Source organism: Pempheris klunzingeri, chromosome 9 (assembly GCF_042242105.1).
Source record: "Pempheris klunzingeri isolate RE-2024b chromosome 9, fPemKlu1.hap1, whole genome shotgun sequence".
NCBI lineage: Eukaryota > Metazoa > Chordata > Actinopteri > Acropomatiformes > Pempheridae > Pempheris > Pempheris klunzingeri.
Genome location: NC_092020.1, coordinates 13,300,716 through 13,319,689, shown reverse-complemented (window position 1 = coordinate 13,319,689; position 18,974 = coordinate 13,300,716). Strand labels below are relative to the sequence as shown.

Sequence of the window (18,974 nt, the reverse complement as noted above, 5' to 3'; positions counted from 1 at the left end):
ACTAGAGAGAGGGAGACTTTGATCACCTTTATACATCAGCAGAAAGAAACAAGGATGTACAAACAGATCTATTCAGCTCTCAGCCACAAATAAGCCCAACATTTAGTTTATTCCAGACAAAGAAACAAAATAGGAAATTAGATGTAGTTCCTAGAGTTCTAAATGCCCCTTAAGGAAATGATTAAGCTGGGTGCCTGAGTGGATGACTGGATAAAATTATTGATTATCAATGCTGCATTTTATCTAGGCCAGCATGACTGATGTCTCTCTATTGTGATCTTTTTTTCTACAGACTCACCCACTGGGATACAATAAATCTACTTAGCCACTCTATTACATTATGGTGCTTCTGGAGGCTTCCTTTCACAAGGGACTGTTTGGACCATCTGTGACCATGGCTTTCAACAAGGAGAAATGGGGCAACATTCCTGGGCAGGTCATTCTCATTTGAGTGCTTGTCACAGCAGAGAAAGAGGTGCAATGTGAGCATGTGTGATAGAGAGCAGCCTGCAGAGGGTTTATCAGTCTTGGCAATCTCTGATGTGAAAAGATGTACATATTCTCCTTCCTCTTACTGAGTCATTCTTTCCCTCTCTTCTGGAGTGTTTCATCAGCTCTTGTTAACTCTCTTGAGATTTCTAATTAAGGATTTCATTACATAAGGCTATCTTTTATTAGAAATAGTCTAATTCATTACACAGTATTTAAAAAATACAGACGAACTGTGTACTCAAACATGTTACCATTTTAGATAAAAACTAAAAGCTTTTATCCAAGTTCAAGCAGTCAGTTGATATGTAATAAATAACTAAAAATATTGACAGAACACACACACAGACACAAACACATGTATATGCCCCAAGACAATAAAGTCATTTATTTTTAAGAAAGAAAATTTTATTAGTGATTTATAAACAAAACACATTACCACTGTATCCATTTAGGTAAAATAAAAAAAGTCAGAAAATAAATGAAATAAATGAAAATCACTACTTTACTGTCACAGTTGATGAGCGGGTGTACAAAAAAAGGGTTACAACAGATCTGGGCTAGTCCATTTAGGACAGCCCATTGCCACCATAGTTCACCACCATACATTGGGAAAGAATGACAGCATGAACACTCACTAAACACAAGCATACACTACATATACATTGTCTTTACACTGGAATATTTTTTCAGTAATTTTTCTTTTTTTCGAGTGAAAGGGAAGTGATAGCTCATCATAGGATCATACATATTTCAGTTACAATATTACAGTGTTAGTTAAATCGTCATGTCAAAGCTGGACATAGAGAGTGTTTTTTTTTGTTTCCTTTTTTCTTGCTTTGCTTGTTCTCAAAAGCAAAAAACATATTTGGTAAAAGAAAAATAATAAACTTGCGTTGAAAGGTATCACACTATAGCATTTACAAATATCTAAAAGAGGTTTAGTGGATGCCATACAACATCTGTGGAGCGTGAAGATTGTAGTACATAGATGTTTGGCAGACAGAAGTACATACAAATATCTCCTGTGTGAGTAATGAAGAAAAATGATAATACAAAAGAATAAAATCATAGCCATCTATCTATTTATATATATATTTCTCTATATAGTATGTGTTTCCTTAGAGCAGTACATGCAGCAGCCACTTAATGGAGTGATGTCATACTGAGCCGCAAAACTTTGGGGACGTGGCAACAAGTTACAGGCAGGGGAGGGGAACCGACAGAGGCAGGTTTTGAGGCAAGTGTGCGCCCCTTTTTCAAAACCTCCTGAGAGAGGATTGGTGGGATATAGCTGTGGGATGGGAAACCATAGATGCCCATATTTTTAGCAGGTTTGAATTACTAATGTAGAGACAATCTATGAAAAGTCTACGCTACATTTACAGCGTACGTAAAAGCTAATATACGAATCAACAATCCTGAACAATCAATTTGGAGAACAACTTTCTTCTCTTGTACATGGAGAGGGAGGGCCAGCCCACGGCACCTGCATCCTCACTTCATCCCAGTCCTCCATCCCTGTATTCTGCCTCATCCCACCTTGTCCCCTCTCATCAGTGGCTACAAACAGGAAATGAACAGCGTACTGTAGTACTTGCAAGTTAAAAGCACTGAACCGTTGTGCACTTAAAGAGACATCTGACAAGCGTTCAGGGCACAGACCCCCGACTGGGCCTCCCCAGGCCTTATCCACATTACTCCATGCTGTTCTCAGCACACCACAATGCTCAGAGCAGGCCATTCCCAGGATCGATCCTGAGCAAGGGGGTCAGAGCGGGGGTTAGGTGCAGAGGGTAAATGGGGTGGGCAAAACACGCAAAAGCAGTTAAAGCTATGAGGAAGAAAAAAAAACAGAGTATGTAACAGTGAGCTCTTAAGAGAATAGATGAAAACAGAAGAAGTTCCCAAACTTCATCATAACATGAAGGTCAGTAGGATGGATGACTGTGTGGAAAAAGGCAATCGGGGGAGGAGAGGACGGCTCGTGGCAAGTACAAGCAAGTGAGCAGTTGTAAACTCAAGGTATTAGGTAAGGACTGGTTGCTACCAAACATTCAAAGCAGAAAGCATTAGGCTTTTGCTGTGGCAGGGAGAGAAGAGACGGTGTTATCAAAATCTCAAGACTCTGGATATTCTGCAAGGTTTCATCAGAGTCCACTGACTGAAAGCAGAGTCACAGGCCAGCTCAGCTGGACTCTCCCCTCTGTGATCCTCAGGAGAATGTGAGGTATCCTCCCATCTCTCCATCTTTCTGGTGCTCTCTGCATTCCTCAGTTGGGGTTCTGGCTGGAGAAGAAGCTCTCTGTGTCCTTCAAATGCAGTGAGCAAATACAGAGTGATTGCAAAGGATGCTGCTTCCATCCTGAGAGAGCTGATGTACACATGCGCAGCGCACAGGCGACTGCAGGGCAAAAAAGCTTGCAGTGTCTAGTTGTAAGCACATTTCTTTGATGTCTGTTGACTTTCTCTCCTTCAAGTCTCAAGTGCTTTCCGTGTCTACTTTGTCATGGTAAGTGTGTGTATGTGTATGCATGTTTGAATGTGTCAGCATGCGTGTGTGTGCATGTGGTTTCAGCAAGATCTCAGGAAACACTGTTGGTAATTACCAAAGGAATCTGCAGCAGTGTCTTGTTAGCCTTAGTTTCAGTGACTCTTTCCTGTGCTATTTACAAGTAGTATGTGTCCAGCTCCAGATGGTATACATCTGTCTCAATCTTCTTTGTCTTTCTTCTTTTCCTTGGCTGGCACAGAGCTTTTTGTTGTTCTCGTACAAAGTACTTGTCTTCTCTTAGAGAGAATGGTTTACACATCATAACTGGGGAGGGGGTAAGACAGAGGTGCCAACGTGCCCACTGGGTTAAAGGAGAAACAAATTCAAGACGAGGGCAGAGAGTTATCCTTCCCTATTGGACAAGATGACTGACATGAGTTGACTCGGGGTGTATAGGCACATAGGGGCGTGGAGCAAAATCAATCATTTTATTGTTTATCAAGGCAAGATCAATAATTTACCTCAGAAAGAGACTGAAGGTAAAATAAATCTTGGTAAGGCCAGGTTCATAACAGAAAGAGCATTAAGATATTATCAGTGAAAACAGGTAATAAAATGAAACTGGAAAATGTATAATAGTTTTCACATTTTCTTTTTGCCCGGAGGACTTTGGTTGGTACCTCTGTTTTAACAACGCCCTTGTCTTCTTGACTAGTTTCTCTTTCTGCTCCTCTACTCATCTCCGTCATCCTTCCCCTTATCCTTCTTGTCTTTCTTCTCCTTCTTCTTCTTCTTCTTCTTCTTGGCCTCCTCTTTCTTTCCAAAGGTGATGAAATCGCTCTTGTCGTCCTCTCCTCCCTGGTTTTGTCTGATGGATATTATGGCGGGGGAGCCAGGGATGATGAAGGCTTCTGGGGGAACCTCGCCAGGTTTCAGGTGCTGTGGGGGTGCACCTGGACCGCCAGGGCCATAGCGAAAGTGCCAGCTGTTGCTGTCTACACCAGCACCCATTGGGGGGGACACCTCGCCTCCTTCAGCGTCTGAAAGAACCACAGAGAGATGGACAACAGGTTGTTATTTGCTATCTACTTGCTAAAAAACAAATGTGATTATTAAAATGACCAAATGTTATTATTTTCCAAGCGTGCCAGTATTGTACACACTCTGAATCGTAACATAAAAACCTAAGTTCTTCAAACGCACTGGTTGAGGTTTACTAAGCCTTTAGCATCTCATCTGTGATGCATTCTACATGAATCTTATGAAGGCTATTTATGAAGCACAGCAGCTTGGAGGCACAGTTTGCCTGCATCTGAGGTACAGCTTGTGTCTGTCCTTCATGTATGCAAATTGAATGGAGCATTGAATAAATAACTGGACAAATCACAAAGGAGGTTGATAGAATGCATTCTGCTGATTTTATAAACATTTTTCCAATTTACAGGGTCAGCTCTATTTGGAAACATATCTGTGTCTGAACAGGTGTAGACAGTAAGGTGGCAAATGTAACGTCCAATGAACAAACAACCTCTGTTTTCTTAAATGTTCAGATATTGTATTTATTTATTATTGGCTAAAGTAATCACATGATGTTTCTAATAACCAGATAATAAAAAAAACATATATATGTAAAACATTTAGCACAGATTTCTATGGAGTACAGGGTGGCTAAATTTAAAGTTGAACTCGAGCTGCTACTGCACAAAGCACGTTCTGATGATGACAGGTGCACTGTGGTGGCTTGTATCTTTTGAGAGCAATCTTTTCTTCTGTACATCATTTTATGTCCTTCCACCTCTTTTTGATTTCATTAGAAGTATTTTTAATGATTTCTCAAACAGTAGCTCTACAAAACTTTCTATAAATAAATATTATCGACAGTCCATATTTATGATTAGCATCATTTAATTTAATTAACTGCAGCTTGTCATTATGTAATCAACTAGTACCTCTATTAAGTCCCCCTACATTTTGATTTCTTCTCAGACGGATCCTTTTAAGCTGTACCTGTAGATGGCATTCTCAGTGACTGACTGTAAAATTAGTGGCTACCAATAAATCTGGCCTACTGTGTGAAAACTTTAACTGCAAGGAGAGTTCAGCGATACCCACAGCAGCCACTGTGAAAATCTAATCGGTCAGTAATGTGTGGCATTCCACGAGGAGCAGCCATGACATGCTATAAAAGGTGGGAGGAGGTGGAAGTTAATGGGAGGTTTCCAAGAAGAGACTGTTAAGTGGGTAATGAATCAAAGGCTCCCTCCTGGCCACAGCTAACATCCATGGCACTGTTTGATGAAACATTAAACCTTTCATCATTACGTTAAAGGCTGTGAAAGGTAAAGAAGAAAAAGTAAAACTGTGGTGTTTAAATAAAAATTCACTGAAATGTTCTGGAGGAAAAGCAACATTTTACTTTTATCAGATCATGGATCTGTATTTATATTCTGCCCTGTATAAAAAGTCCCTGTGTGCTTGCATATGGTGAATTCTAGGGAGTCTCCTCAGGTCAGGGTGAGTTAAATGGACAGAAATGTCTAATCGCCAGGTATAAATTACATGGTTAAAAGGTTGGCCACATGTACATAAGCAATTCCTTGTCAAAAAGTTAAGAAAACACCGTTAAGAAAAGTGGACACAAAGCAAACATCATTCAGTAACTCGCAGATCTAACTGTATTTAGATGGGCATTAACAACCAGATTATACCTTTCCTTCATTGTGTGAATGTGTGTCATTATATTAATCTCTATGTGCAGTATATAACAAAACTAAGCACAGTCTACCAGCAAAAGACCCCGTCACTTTGGTTCTTTCCTCACAGCAGTGACCTACTTGCCGCACTTGCCTCACATATTCCTTTTATTTCTCTGACTCCTTTTCTGAGTTCTTTCCAAAGGGGAGATTAACTGAGCAGGGCTCCATCCAACCAGAAGGAACAGTGTCTGGAAGAAGAAGCCTGACCTCATGGTGTACTCTGGGCAGAGAATACCAGCTTCCAATCTTATCTTACCACAGTATTACTCAGCCAGCCACAATATATACACTCTATGCTTGGTTTCAGTTCTCATCATGCTGCATCTCTTATAGAAAATAAGTTGTCATATTAAGAGAATGCAAACACACCTCTGACAAAACTATGAATGTACCGTCACAGGAAGGTGCATTTTATCGAATATGATGACCTGGGTGAGACAATAGATAGTGGTTTAAGTGACCACAGGGACGGACTGGTAAACATAAATTCCCCATTATGTCACTAGGACAGAACATGAGTCTTGAATGCAGTTTGTCTGTTACAATACTGAATTGTATTCTTATACAGATGCACAATAACAACTAATCAAAACAAATTCTTTGGCGATAAGTCAAAATCATTAACAAGCTTTAATTTGTGAAATTATGTAGTTTATAAGTTCCCTTTTATAACTATTATGCATCTCAATCTTCTTCCCCCTCATTTTAGTTCATACTTTGCTGACTCTTCTTACTTGTTTTTCCTTCCATATTTTACCATTTTCAATTGACAATTCTCAGCAAGATCTGCTCACAGTGAAGAATTCACAGAGTAAATCCATGGCAAACATGACATCTCCTGCTTAGCATACAATCCTTATCTGGCATAGAGGCACGCACTGCTGTAAAGCTCCTCCTTCTGCAGGAAAACTGTCCAAACTGAAGCAGACAATGGCATTAAATCTTTTTTTATGTGTGCACTTAAACACACACAAATTGTAGTCTGAACTGGAGCTGAGATGATAAGTTGATTAACAGATTAGTCAACAGCCACAAAATTACTCTGCAACTATTATATGTACAAATATAATCAATGAATCTTTCAAACATCAAATATCAGGTTCCAGCCTCTCCCGTTTGCAGATTTGCTCATTGTCCCTGTTGTATGACACCGTAATTTGAATATCTTTGGGTTTTGTACTCCTGGTTGGAAAAAACAAGTGGTTTGAAGACATTATCTTTGGATTTGTGAATAGAATTTTTCACAATTTTCAGATTAATTGAGGAAATAATTGGCTACTAGCTGAATAAACAAAAATTATGCTAGTTTAATTTTTTCTTGAATTCTTTAAATCACACTGGAACCAACCAACAAGAATTAAGTGGGTCATGCATTTGAATCACTATAATCACATCACTATTCCCCAAAAAGCTCTCATACTGTCACCGACTGCAACAACACGGCAGCAAGAGCCACAGAGAGATGAAGAATTTGGCAGAGACTGAGAAGATTAAGACAGGACAGGCTACATCCAGTCGCTGCTTCTTCCACATGTTGACACAGAGACGGCTAGAGTCACATTCATTTACAAGGCAAGAGTCTTTCCCGTGTCCTCATCAGAGTCCCCAAGCAGAAACATGACCCTGATTCTATGACCTCAAAAGGAGGGCAGAAACAGAAAACACAGCACAAAAATACTAAATGAAAAATGCAGAATACTTGAGTGCCGGCAATACTTTGCTCTTAAGTGTCCACTCTCTTGCCTCTAAGAAATTACCTGCCTAATTCAATGTGGGAACTTGATGAGACACCAGTGCCCCCATGCAAACTTACATTCATAAACAAAACAACTCCCAGGAGAGTGATGAGTCATGGTGAGAGCAGACAGATGGAAAAGGGTAAGGCAGAGCAGGGTAACTCTCTTGAAAAGGGTCAATGTCTTATGCTGGATTAAAAAACAAGGCGCAATAATAAATCATGGGACACACTGTAGTCTGGCTGTGTCAACTGAAAAGGTCATATCATAATAATCTTCGATGCTTGGGAGTTTCCTTTTGTACTTTCTAAAAAAATGATTTCTAACATTAATGAACTAATTTTGATGTTATAGATGACATTGAAAATATAGGCTTTGACCTGTTCCCTCTGTATTTATCCCTTTTATCTGCCTCCTTATATGTCTTTTCTCCCTTTATTTGCTCGTTGCTTCCTCTCTGCATCTCTTCCTTCAAGCTGCTAACAGACTTACCTCACCCAACACTGATCTCCACACAGCCATTGCTTCGATCTGATTTGTCGATGGCTGTTGCGGAGCAAAACTTCCTCTCCTCTCGCCTCTCTGTTCCTCTTGCACAACGTCCCTCTTTATCTTGTCCCCGTCACCCTCTCTCTCTATTGCTCATTTCCCCTGACCTTTCAACTAATCTTGCGTGAGAACTCAGCCAGCCAACACCCGTCCCTCCCAGATATTGACCAAAGTCTTTATCATGCCCATCAGTGTTTATGGTTACATTAATGTGATTGGGTATTAAACAGCTTGTCTATCAATGATAACTACCGGGCACATTAGAGACAAGATGGTTTATTTGTTTCAGAGTGATGGCTGTTGCTCCAGCTCTATCACTCTCCATGCAGGCCTATCTGAAACCTTCTGTATTTTAAATTCTAGAGTGACACACACACCATTGAAATTGATAATTTTGCATTACAGACTGATTTTCTCCATATCTTCCCTTCAGTTTGATCTCTCGGGAGTCTTCAATCCAGTATCTCTGCATGTGAATGTCCCTACGCTCCCCTGTGCCGCCCAAGGTTTTCACAGCCACTTAAAATCACCAAAGCTCTATTTTGCCACGTCTACTTTATTCATCCCCTTGTCTCGCCCTACCATCGGCCAGTTGGGCAGAAGCGCAGTGGAGCGCAGTGCAGTGTTACATAACAAGCTGAGGAGGAAGAGGAGGAGGAGGAGGAAGAAGAAGAGGGGCCAGGAAGTGCAAGGATGCAGATATGAAACACGATGCACACCACCATCGAGGGTGGGAGGAGGGAAAAAAAGGATTAAAAGATCCTGAAGGTGCTATTCTGTTTCCCCCCAACACTGCAGTGGTAGAGAAATCTGTGAATGTTACACCAGCAAACAGTCAGCTGGGACCACACCCTTCTTCAAGATAGCACCTGCATCTGTTAGTGTGCTGTGCAGTGTGGGCCCACTTCGAAAAAAAAGAAATGCGATGTTGCTGTCTATTTAAAACCTAATTCTTATTCATGTGTCTGTGATTTCACTGATATGCCTGGGTGGTGATAGAAGAATGCATTTTTTGTTCCCACATAAATTACCGTACATTCCCCAATCTCCTAACAAAGAAAGAAATAAAGAAATTGTGAGTAATAATACAATAATGATGACGTGATGATGGTTGTCAGTATGTAAGAGCAATTATGTCTCTGCATATGCATATTTAAGTGTACAACATGTGTGTGTCCGTGTCGCTGCATCTTATTTTATGTTTTCATGTGTATGTCTGTGTGTGTGTATATTTGGGTTTCATGCCAGGTTGAGCACCTTGCTGTCTGCTCCCAGCTGGACCATGTGGCAGATGGTGGACACAAGCAATCCCAAGTGATGGGACTTAACGTAATAAAAATAAAACTGAATGTTGGGTATGTGTGGGAGTTTGAGTATCTCTGTGTGTGTATATTAGTTTGTGCTTGTGCTATGATAAAAAAAAAAAAAAAGAAGAAACGGAGAAGTAGAAATTGATTTATTCTCCAGAGAGAAAGAGAGGGAGAGAGCTGGCAAAATATCTAAAGTCTCAGAGACTCTGGATGGTGACAAAAAAAAAAAACAGAGTGACAGTAAAGAAAAGCAAACAACTGAACTGAAATAACTGAAGTCAGGAACAGGAAACAGATGGAGTGGAGGGATTCAGATTCAGCAAGTCCCTGACAGCTTCCAGGCTGTTCTGCCTTGCCTTTCTGATTGTACCATACATCTTTTTGTATCAAATACACCTTAACTTGAAGACACCAGCTCTAAAGCACACATCTATCCTTGAATTGAATCAGCTGTTTTTATCTCTTCTTTGTCTCTTTTTACCCACCACTCAGAGAAATCACTTAAAATGTACTTATAGAAAATCACACATACGCTTCTTGAGGAGACTAAACACCATTTTTCTTTCTTTGCTATAGTTGATTACTGTAAACTCTAATCTGTATTTTTCTGTGCCTCTGTGACTATGTTTCATTGTATACTGTGTGTGTTTGTGATCTGGGCCGATACAGAAAAAAGTAAACCTGCATCCACCTCTGCAGTACGCCTCAGTGTATGTAGGTCACTCTTCTGCTCTCTCCTTCACTTTACACCTCTTACCTTCAACTCTCACTCCCTACTTCTGTTATCTCTATCACTCCCGTTCACCGTTTCTCGTGTGCATGCATTTCAGTCAGCCTGTCCCTTTGTCTTGTCCTTCATCTGATTCCACAACCTGCTTTTTCTTTCCCCCTCTCACCCCCTCTTTCAGCACCTTTTGTCCCACACCATATGTTTGTACGCCTGCTATATAACAGACACCTCCCTTCCTCTCTGTCCTGCCAATGTAACGGGCCATGAATGGTTGCCGTGGAAACTACATCCTCCAGTGAAGCAGTAGGACATTGGTAGGAGTCATGGTGACAGTGCTTGTGCTGATGGAGAATAATGCTGCGAGCTCTCTCTCTCTTTTCCTCTCTCTCCCTCTGTCTAGTGTTACCACTCTCCCCTAGCAACAGCAGCCTCGTACAGGCTCCTCTCTTTCCTTTGCAGACTTTGCTACAGTCAATCAGTCTGATTTAGTCACTGTCACCACCTCTCATACAGTTCATGTCCACCACTTCTCTACCTTCTTATCCATGTTATCCTGCACTGCTCTTTCTCCTGTTTCTTTTCAATCGCTTGTTTTGCAACCCACCCAACCCACTACCCCCCTCCCTCATGTCTCTCTCTGTCCATCTCTCCAGGGGATGCTTGCAATTCTGCAGTTTTCAGACTCAGTTCTCTCTGAATTCCTGTGTGCCCTCGGTTTAGAGACAAAGCTGTGAGAGATAGGGAGAGAGAGAGACAGACAGCGAGCAGAACCCTGATTTCATTAATGTGGGTCTGTTAATCTGGGCGTGGGCTGCGCTCCATCTGTCACAGCAGGAGTAGCACACAAAGAAGGCAGCCAAAACACACTCAGAAACACAGCCAAGCACGTAACACACACACACGAAAACAGAATAAGATGCAACGACACAGACACACAAATTGATACCACTACACAAATCTACATGCTTGGAAACAGAGGAGAAAAAACAGGGGCGTTGTCGGCGGCTGAACCTCTGTGTCTCACATTGAAGCAAAAAATAGACTGTGAGGCAAAACAGCACCCTGTAGGTACAGCACCCAGACTGAAACAATTTACTCAACAAACCAAACTCCCATATACTCCTACTCCCCACCTAAAGACAGCAGCCTGCCTAACAAACAAGATGATTTAGTTATAAATAGAACAGCGTATGACTCATAGTGATGTGACAGGCCACATTGAATCAATATCTCCATTTCTCTCATTCTGAGACACGATAAAGAGAACAAACTTGAAAGTCAGGGCACAAATCTTTCTCAATCTTCTCATCCAGCCAGGGAGCTCTAGAAATGAATACTTACTTATGAATACTATCTTAACCAAGAATTATCGTTAATCTAACCCTAAAATCTGACCTGAAGCTAATATAGCCTTCAGTTAATATTTCCATTCTTAACCTGGCTAACAATGAGATGAAGAAGGCACAGTTAGCCCTCAGGCAATGCAAGATTAGTGTGTACACAATGTGTTGCTCTCAAACTGCCATGGCTTAATTAGACCACCTTAAATCCTCAACAGCTGATCTTGTTACCACTGACCCACCCTGAAGACGTCACGAAAGCCTGTTCTGTTCTCTCTCTCTCTCTCCGTCATTCTTTCTATATTTCAATCTCTTTGTCTCTCATGTTTTGAAGTGCCTCCAGGCTATAAGTCCTCAGCCAAGGCAAGAAATCGATGGCAGAATGGAGGAGGTGGTGTATGTGTGTGTGTGTGTGTGTGTGTGTGTGTGTGTGTGTGTGTGTGTGTGTGTGTGTGTAGATAGGAAGGGACAGTAGTTAATGTGTGGGTAGTTTGTCTGCCTGCCCAACCCACTGTCTCTTGTCTATAAAAGACACCAGGCCAGGCCGTCCCTACATTCTTAATTACAACCAATCACCTCTTTATCTAATCTTAATTGGGCTGTCGTCCTCGCTCCAGTCCGCTCATTGGACATACATCTGTCTGGTCTCACCTGTTTCCTCCTCCATTTTCCTCTACGAGGTCACTTATCCTTTATTTCAATCTTAATCCTTTTTGACCCTACTTCCCTGTCATCATGAGGAAAGTCAAGGGTTTCTCCTCAATGCATGAAGGGCATCTTTGGTCTTGAGTCTTGGTTAGGGGCAGGGAATATGGCATCATATGCGATGACATTCACATTACAATGTCCGTGAAATGTCATCTAGCATTGAGTATGCTGTCATTTAGGGTTTAGTTATGCTCCAGTGTTCCTGCTCTTACAATTCAGCTAGCACTGTTTTGTGATGAGCTCCTTTGCAGTGCTTAGTTTGATTCTTGGTGAGAGCTTTTCCACCCTGATGAAGACCGGATGGCAATAAATGTTTTGCCTTTTTGTCCTCTGTGTCACTGACTGTGATCCTGTCCTGTCATCAACACATTAATATAAATAGGACAGGGCACTGATCTTTATGAGTAAAGTGGTCACTCTACATGTAAGTCTGTTCAAAAACAATGACAAAACAATGCAGCAAAAAGAGTAAAATGTTCAATTTGACTGCAGTACCTTCCCAGCAAAAGCACTGCCAATAATTTCTATTCTGTTTTGAATTTCAATTCAAATTTGCAGTTTCATAGACAGCCTTGCAAATTAAATGTCTGATGGCTTAAATCTGATCAAAGATTGTTTCCTACATGAGTGCAAGATGAAAATCTATCTCTACAGAACAGTTAACATTCAAGTGCTTGTTGAATGTACGGCATAATCATGTAATGCACAGATACATAATTTCAAATTCGATTTGTTGCCCACATCACCCACCCCTAATCTTAGTCTTTGTGACTGTGTGTATAAAAGACCTAGAGAATGAGACAGATCCACATTAAGAGGAGAGGGAATGTAATAGTGCTTTATTATTCTTCTCTAATGTTTGTCCTCTGTGGCCCAGTGGTTTATGCCTCTGTAAACATCTTCCTGATAATCCAATCAACTATTCTCTCTCTCTCTCTCCCTCCCTCATTTTCTCTGTATTGTCCCCCTATCTCTGCAGAGAGCAGAGATATCCATCTACGCTTACGTAGCATGTGTCATTTCCTTTCCCTTCTACAATGGGAAGTGGTGGTGGGTCGGGGCGATCTCGTAGCCGATATCTCTGTTTTCCTCATTTTATTACTCTCTCGTGGTGTGATAGGCTCTTAAGGAATGTTCAGTTATTGACATAAGATGGTCTTAGCTGCCATTGTCTGAATCTGCGTTGCACAGAGATCCATTAAACTCAACTATAGACGGAAATAACTATTTGAGACCTTTACAACTAGACCAGGTCCATATACCAAGCAGGTCAGTGTTTAAGTCAGATGTGATTTGTTTAGGTGAGAGTAGTGTGATTGACTCTTACCAGCGGCGCTGGATGCAGTGGGCCAGTTCTGAACCAGGACCCCTTGGGCTCCCTGCATTACTGAGGACTCTTCCATGTGCACTGAGCTGGAACACAAAAAACAACATTGTACATATTACACATTTGGAAAAAGTAGTATATACCAGGCCATGCTGAATTAAACTGCACATCAGAGGACTAAAATAAAAGCTCTGATATGTAATTTTCTTGTCTCCATATGTTTCCAATAATGCAACATATTACAGATTCAAACCTCGTTTGGGATTGGTTGGAGGTGTAGTAAACACAATCCCAGAAATTAAATGCTGAGATTAGGATTAAAGTATTCACCCTACATTTTCCAGATTTTCTGTGGATTATGGATTACAGATGGCTGTTCTTACATTTTCACACTCACTCTAAGGGATTTCAGCACCCTCCCCCCTAATAAGAGGTGACCACACTCTGTAGTGCTGAAGAACAGCAACAGAAATGCTGCTGTGAACCACAGTTCTCTCTTACTGCCTTGACCTTATTTTCAAAAGGTGAAGGATTATATTTTCTACCTCTGACAATTTGGTTCTAGTCATGAAGATCCAGGTGACACCCATAGACTGTAGGTAAAAAAAGATAATCCAGAAATCTACCGAAATATTTTTTCTAAAACAATTACTCCACTACTCTGCCTTCTGCTGTTCCACTTTAATCCACCTGTCCACACTTCTTTCCACTGTCCCTGACTATAAAACTAGGTCTCTAGATGTAAAAACCTTTACTGAGGTCTGTGTGAGCTGACATTTCTTACTAGTAATTTGTGTGAATCTGAGGAATCAGTAATTATTTTACTTCTAATAAATGAGAAGCTTTCTCTTATTATTAAATATCTTAGGAATCAAGCAGTACTGAACTAAAATTTTGTAAATAAAAGTCTGTAACAATGTTAAAGAAAGATAAAAATTTAATTAATCTAGGTCCCTGTCTACAGCGGTTCTGTGAAGAGAACAAAAGTGATTTGCAGATGGCCATTTTAAGTGCTGCTAAGCAACAGCATCATCAAGGTACACAGATAAAATATTAATGGAAAACACTGGAATTATAATACAGCTTTCCGATAATGTCGGTCTTTTTTCTCTCATTCCTCATCATCTGATCTTCTCCTACTGCCTGCAAACACATGATTCCTCATCATTTTCTAGTTTTAATACTTGCTCTGCTGGTTACATTTATTTGTTTCAAATCATAGCTACACACATAATGAACTCAGTCATAGCCTCCCAAAAGCAAAATTAGGAGGAACTGTTGTGGACCAGAAATAAAACAAAATGAAATAGGTCACTGTTTTAGGTGTGGTATGCAAAATCTCTTCTACAATCTCTGATTACAGATTACAGGCTTGGTAATGAGACATGGGGGTATAGTCACCTTAAAACACATTAGAGGTTTTGAGTCGCGAGACAGATTTTAATGTGTTTGACTGGTTCGCACAAGCACATTAACTCTCATTAATCCCTGCTGTAATTATGAGGGAATCTGTGCATCATAAATAACTCTCAGATGGTACAGAGTTATAAATCTGACATGGACATCAAAGTGCGCACATGACCACATGAGCTACAGTATGTGTATAAAACAGTATTAAATGACTCAGGCTGTATATGAGCAGAGACAAATCAGGCACTGCATTACGCTTGCAGACTGGACAGTAACACTTAAGTATACATAAAGATTGGAGCTGTGAACGACTTGTTCAGTCCATCTTTTAATGTGGTTGTTTCCACCATAACACTGCCATAGACACAGAGATATACCTCTCTGTATGTGTGTGAACATAATATTAATATTGTTATTATGGGTTCGGGTTTTTAAAGAGAAATACTTCCTTTGTTTGGAAAGCCAGTTGCTTTCCGTTTAAGGCCAGTGTCTAAAATCTGTCCATTTGTGGCATATCTATCTATTTATCTATGGATGGATGTGTCTAGATTCAATAGATTACATAGCTATGATAACTGATAGGTCGATAGATAGCGACACCTTGGCTGAGTCTCACTCATTAAGCCAGAGATTTCTTGTAATTATGGTGCCATCTTATTAGCATGACCCTTGATTTGGTCAGATCCATCTGGTCTCACAGCAAGTAAAAGCCCAGTGCCTTATGGGTAATATGGTCACTGGTGTGGTCATGCAGCAATTCCCATGTCTCTGGTAGGCCATCTTTCCACCTGACTACCTGCCCTTCATCCATCACTGACCCCCTCTCTGCTTACCCTTTACTCCTGTCAGTTCTCCATCTGTCTACAGTAATACTGACAGAGCCATTTCTAACTGCATTTCTCCTTACTATGTAGCTTGCCTCATATTTGCTGTTCAATTGTCATTCGAGAGTAATAAATAGTGCTTGTTAAAATTAGAAGTTTTTAGTCAAATTTAGACCATTTGGGGTTTTCACAATTTACCTTAGTGTATATTTAATAGAACAGAAATAATAGAAATACAAATAGTGTACACTGGGAAATGATTCCTATTTAATAGTCCCACCATTTTCCCCTCAGTAATTTAACCACATCTTAGCAACAGCTGGCAGCAAAGATGATCTCAGATATATTTACTGGAAAAGGCCAATGGACGAACCTACATGCCTCAACTGGCTCTGTAATACAATGATGGACAGGGCTTTGAGGACATTTATAAACCTTGCCTACTGAGCACATCATGGGAACACTTTGTATTCTTTTCATGTTGATGTTGTTTCTTCCATTTCAACAAAGTAAAACGGATTTGGTGAAATGTCATGGGTGGGTTAGACTATGCAGAAGACCTAAGTGTCAGCTCAACATCAACACCAGCACCAAGGAGTCTTTTCAAAGGTGACATTATCAGATGACTATATCCTCTATTATGCCATTAAGATAATGTCTTGGTGGCATTCTGCCTCTGGGTAGCCAACTAGCTGAGTAATGCCATCAAAGACTATGCATCAACTGGCTCTCTGTCATTAACCAGCTTCAATGGAAGCAAGAATGTGTTGTCAGAGATGTAAAAGAAGGGTCTTAATCTTTTAAACAAATTATTACTTTGTTCATCATTTACCCAAATGGCTCTGCCTAAGCTGCAAGGGAATGTTACATGTTGAATATCATGCTCAACTTTGCTTTAAGCAGACATGTTGGGGGACTAATGATAGGCTACTAAAGAATGGCTTCATCCCTTTGAACTGGCAGTGTTCTAAATGTTATTTTATGTTGATATGATTTTACATCTTAAATCTACAATATGCCTCAATGGCCTACTGACCTGAGAAGCTCCTGATTTGTTGGTCACTCATTCCCTTTTATTTTATTTTATTTTTTCATTTAAGTGTTGCCACTCCCTGAATCAACTGTTAGCTTGTGTAAAGTGGCTAAACAACTCTTTCTTTAATGTTGCCTGAGGTAGCAATCAGTGTTAATGAAGCGTGGTTCATGCTTAAGATCAGTCAATAAATAAATAGTGCAGGATTTGGTTATTTGCATAAATCCTACCAAAGTGTGCATATGTCTTCAACAAAAATGATGAAAGTGCCTGGTGAGATATGATGACAAAAGTGACAGAAAAAATAGGATGCTCACCTCTGCATTACACCTCCTGCTCTCAGGGAGGCTGAATATCTCCAGTCTGCACTTGGGACTTTGGGCTGCAAGAGAGAGTGAGAGGAATTGAGTCTTAAGTACAGGCGAAAGCCAATACCATTTCATTAATAAGTCATGGCAAGAACTGCTAGTGCATGTGCGTCACGCACACACATAAACACACAAACTCAGCCACAAGACAGCTTGCCCCTGCCTTTGGAGAGAAGTGAGTGATGAATTGAAGCTTGTTGGTGCACTCATCTCCCCCCATATCCCTCTCCTCCTCCCTCCTCCCGCACCCCTTCTATCTGTGTCCTTTGGGAAAAAATGACTTTTAGAGATTTCACCCCAGCGACCCACTGACCCTGGTACAGTGGTACATAGACCCTAATGCTACACGTGGTACAGCCTGTTACCATGGAAACATCTTAGAACTCTATCTTGCTGCATTTGGTGATGACAGACTCAATGCAAAGCTACAGCTGTCAACCTAATGCCTCTCTTTCCTCCCCCTCCATTCTCTATTACTCTATCAAAATATGACATCAGTCATCACAAAATTATTGTAATACAGATGATTTTCAGTGATGCTCGATCAGATCTGCTGTATTTTTCATTTTCACCGCATCCCTCCTCCCTTCCTCTTTTCTGCCTCTGTATGTTCACCACCCCCTTTCCTGTGTTGTTGAGTTCTTAGTCCCTGCTTTATCTTTTTTACACTGATCAGAACCTTGAGTTTCAATGGTACACAGTGTGACACATCTCAACATGGTAACTGTGCAGAGCCCATTCTACATTTTACCCTCCACCTCCCTCTATCATTTCACTCCTTTGAAGGTCACAGGTGGAGGAAGGAGAGGGGAGGGGAGGGGACGGCAGCTATCAGATTAACCCCTTGAGCCCTGCATCTAGCCTGAGACACATTACAAGGGGGGTTCATCAAGGGACAGCACACCTTCTACAACCTCTGCCTGTCTGTCAGCGCTGCATTTCATTTGTGACATCCTAATATGAGATTTCAGTGTCTGTGCTTCTATCAAATTTTATAATTGCAAATATATAAAGATACAACATCATAAAACCTAATCAAATGATGTTAGAGGATTAGTGGTTGAGATTCTTCTGTAAAGTCAAGCACACGGTGCAGAGAAATAGGCTGTTAACCTGACCACATCACAGAGATGAGATTGTATGCTCTCTAATATCAATCTAACCACTGACAGAGCTAAACCAATCTGACTGGGAATACTAAATTCTCACTGCTTGGCCATGCAGTTCATGAGAGACCCATTTGCAATCTCATTTCCTTTCAAATATGACAGATGTTCACTTGCTGCTGAAGCTGCATTGACCTCTATGAGTCTGCAGTGGACATTCATCACCCTTGAAATCCAATATTTGGTCTTAATGAGAGAGGCCTGGTATTCCTCCCGGAGTCATTCAAACAGAGCAGAATGTGTATGTGGGTACAGGGCACTGCAGCATCAGAGACACTTGATTATTTGAAGACAATCACACTGAGAAAACACAGTTAAAGAAAGGCTTTTTGTCTTATTTTACCCTCCACAAATTGCAGGGAAGAGACAAAAAAAACATTCTAAATAAGACCAGATTGTCCACCAATGGGACTAAACAGCTTTGCTAAACGTTTCCCCTGTTGCAGCATGGCAGTGGCTGAAGGGAGAGGTCTGCTTGGCCGTATGGTGTTCATAGGGGTAAATGAAAACACACACACACACTAGCGCATACACGTATTAGATACAAGCATCTGGAATCTAAACATGTCCGCAGTCTGATATACTCCTAGAGGAAGATATACATACAAAACTAGAATGTTACCAGTTTACACAATAAATGTGATCAAAAATAGACACAAAAATTCGTTCAAAAACTCATACTGAGGTTGAGAAAACCAATGCATTCTGTTTCTTCTTTTAAAAATGTGAAGCCA

At 40.7% G+C, this 18,974-nt stretch overlaps 1 protein-coding gene across 3 annotated transcripts in view; it reads right to left on the bottom strand.

Moving 5' to 3' along the window:
- Positions 1-911: 911 nt before the first annotated feature.
- The window catches only part of LOC139207417 (protocadherin alpha-C2-like), an 89,410-nt gene continuing 71,347 nt past the window's right edge, over positions 912-18,974 (bottom strand). For all 3 annotated transcript variants that reach the window (XM_070837135.1, XM_070837134.1, XM_070837133.1), the window contains exons 2-4: positions 17,024-17,088; positions 13,440-13,525; positions 912-4,023 (exon numbers count right to left, since the gene is read on the bottom strand). In XM_070837135.1, the coding sequence (XP_070693236.1) occupies positions 3,716-4,023; positions 13,440-13,525; positions 17,024-17,088 (459 nt within the window). In that variant the 3' untranslated portion in view covers positions 912-3,715. The remainder of the gene's footprint in view (positions 4,024-13,439; positions 13,526-17,023; positions 17,089-18,974) is intronic.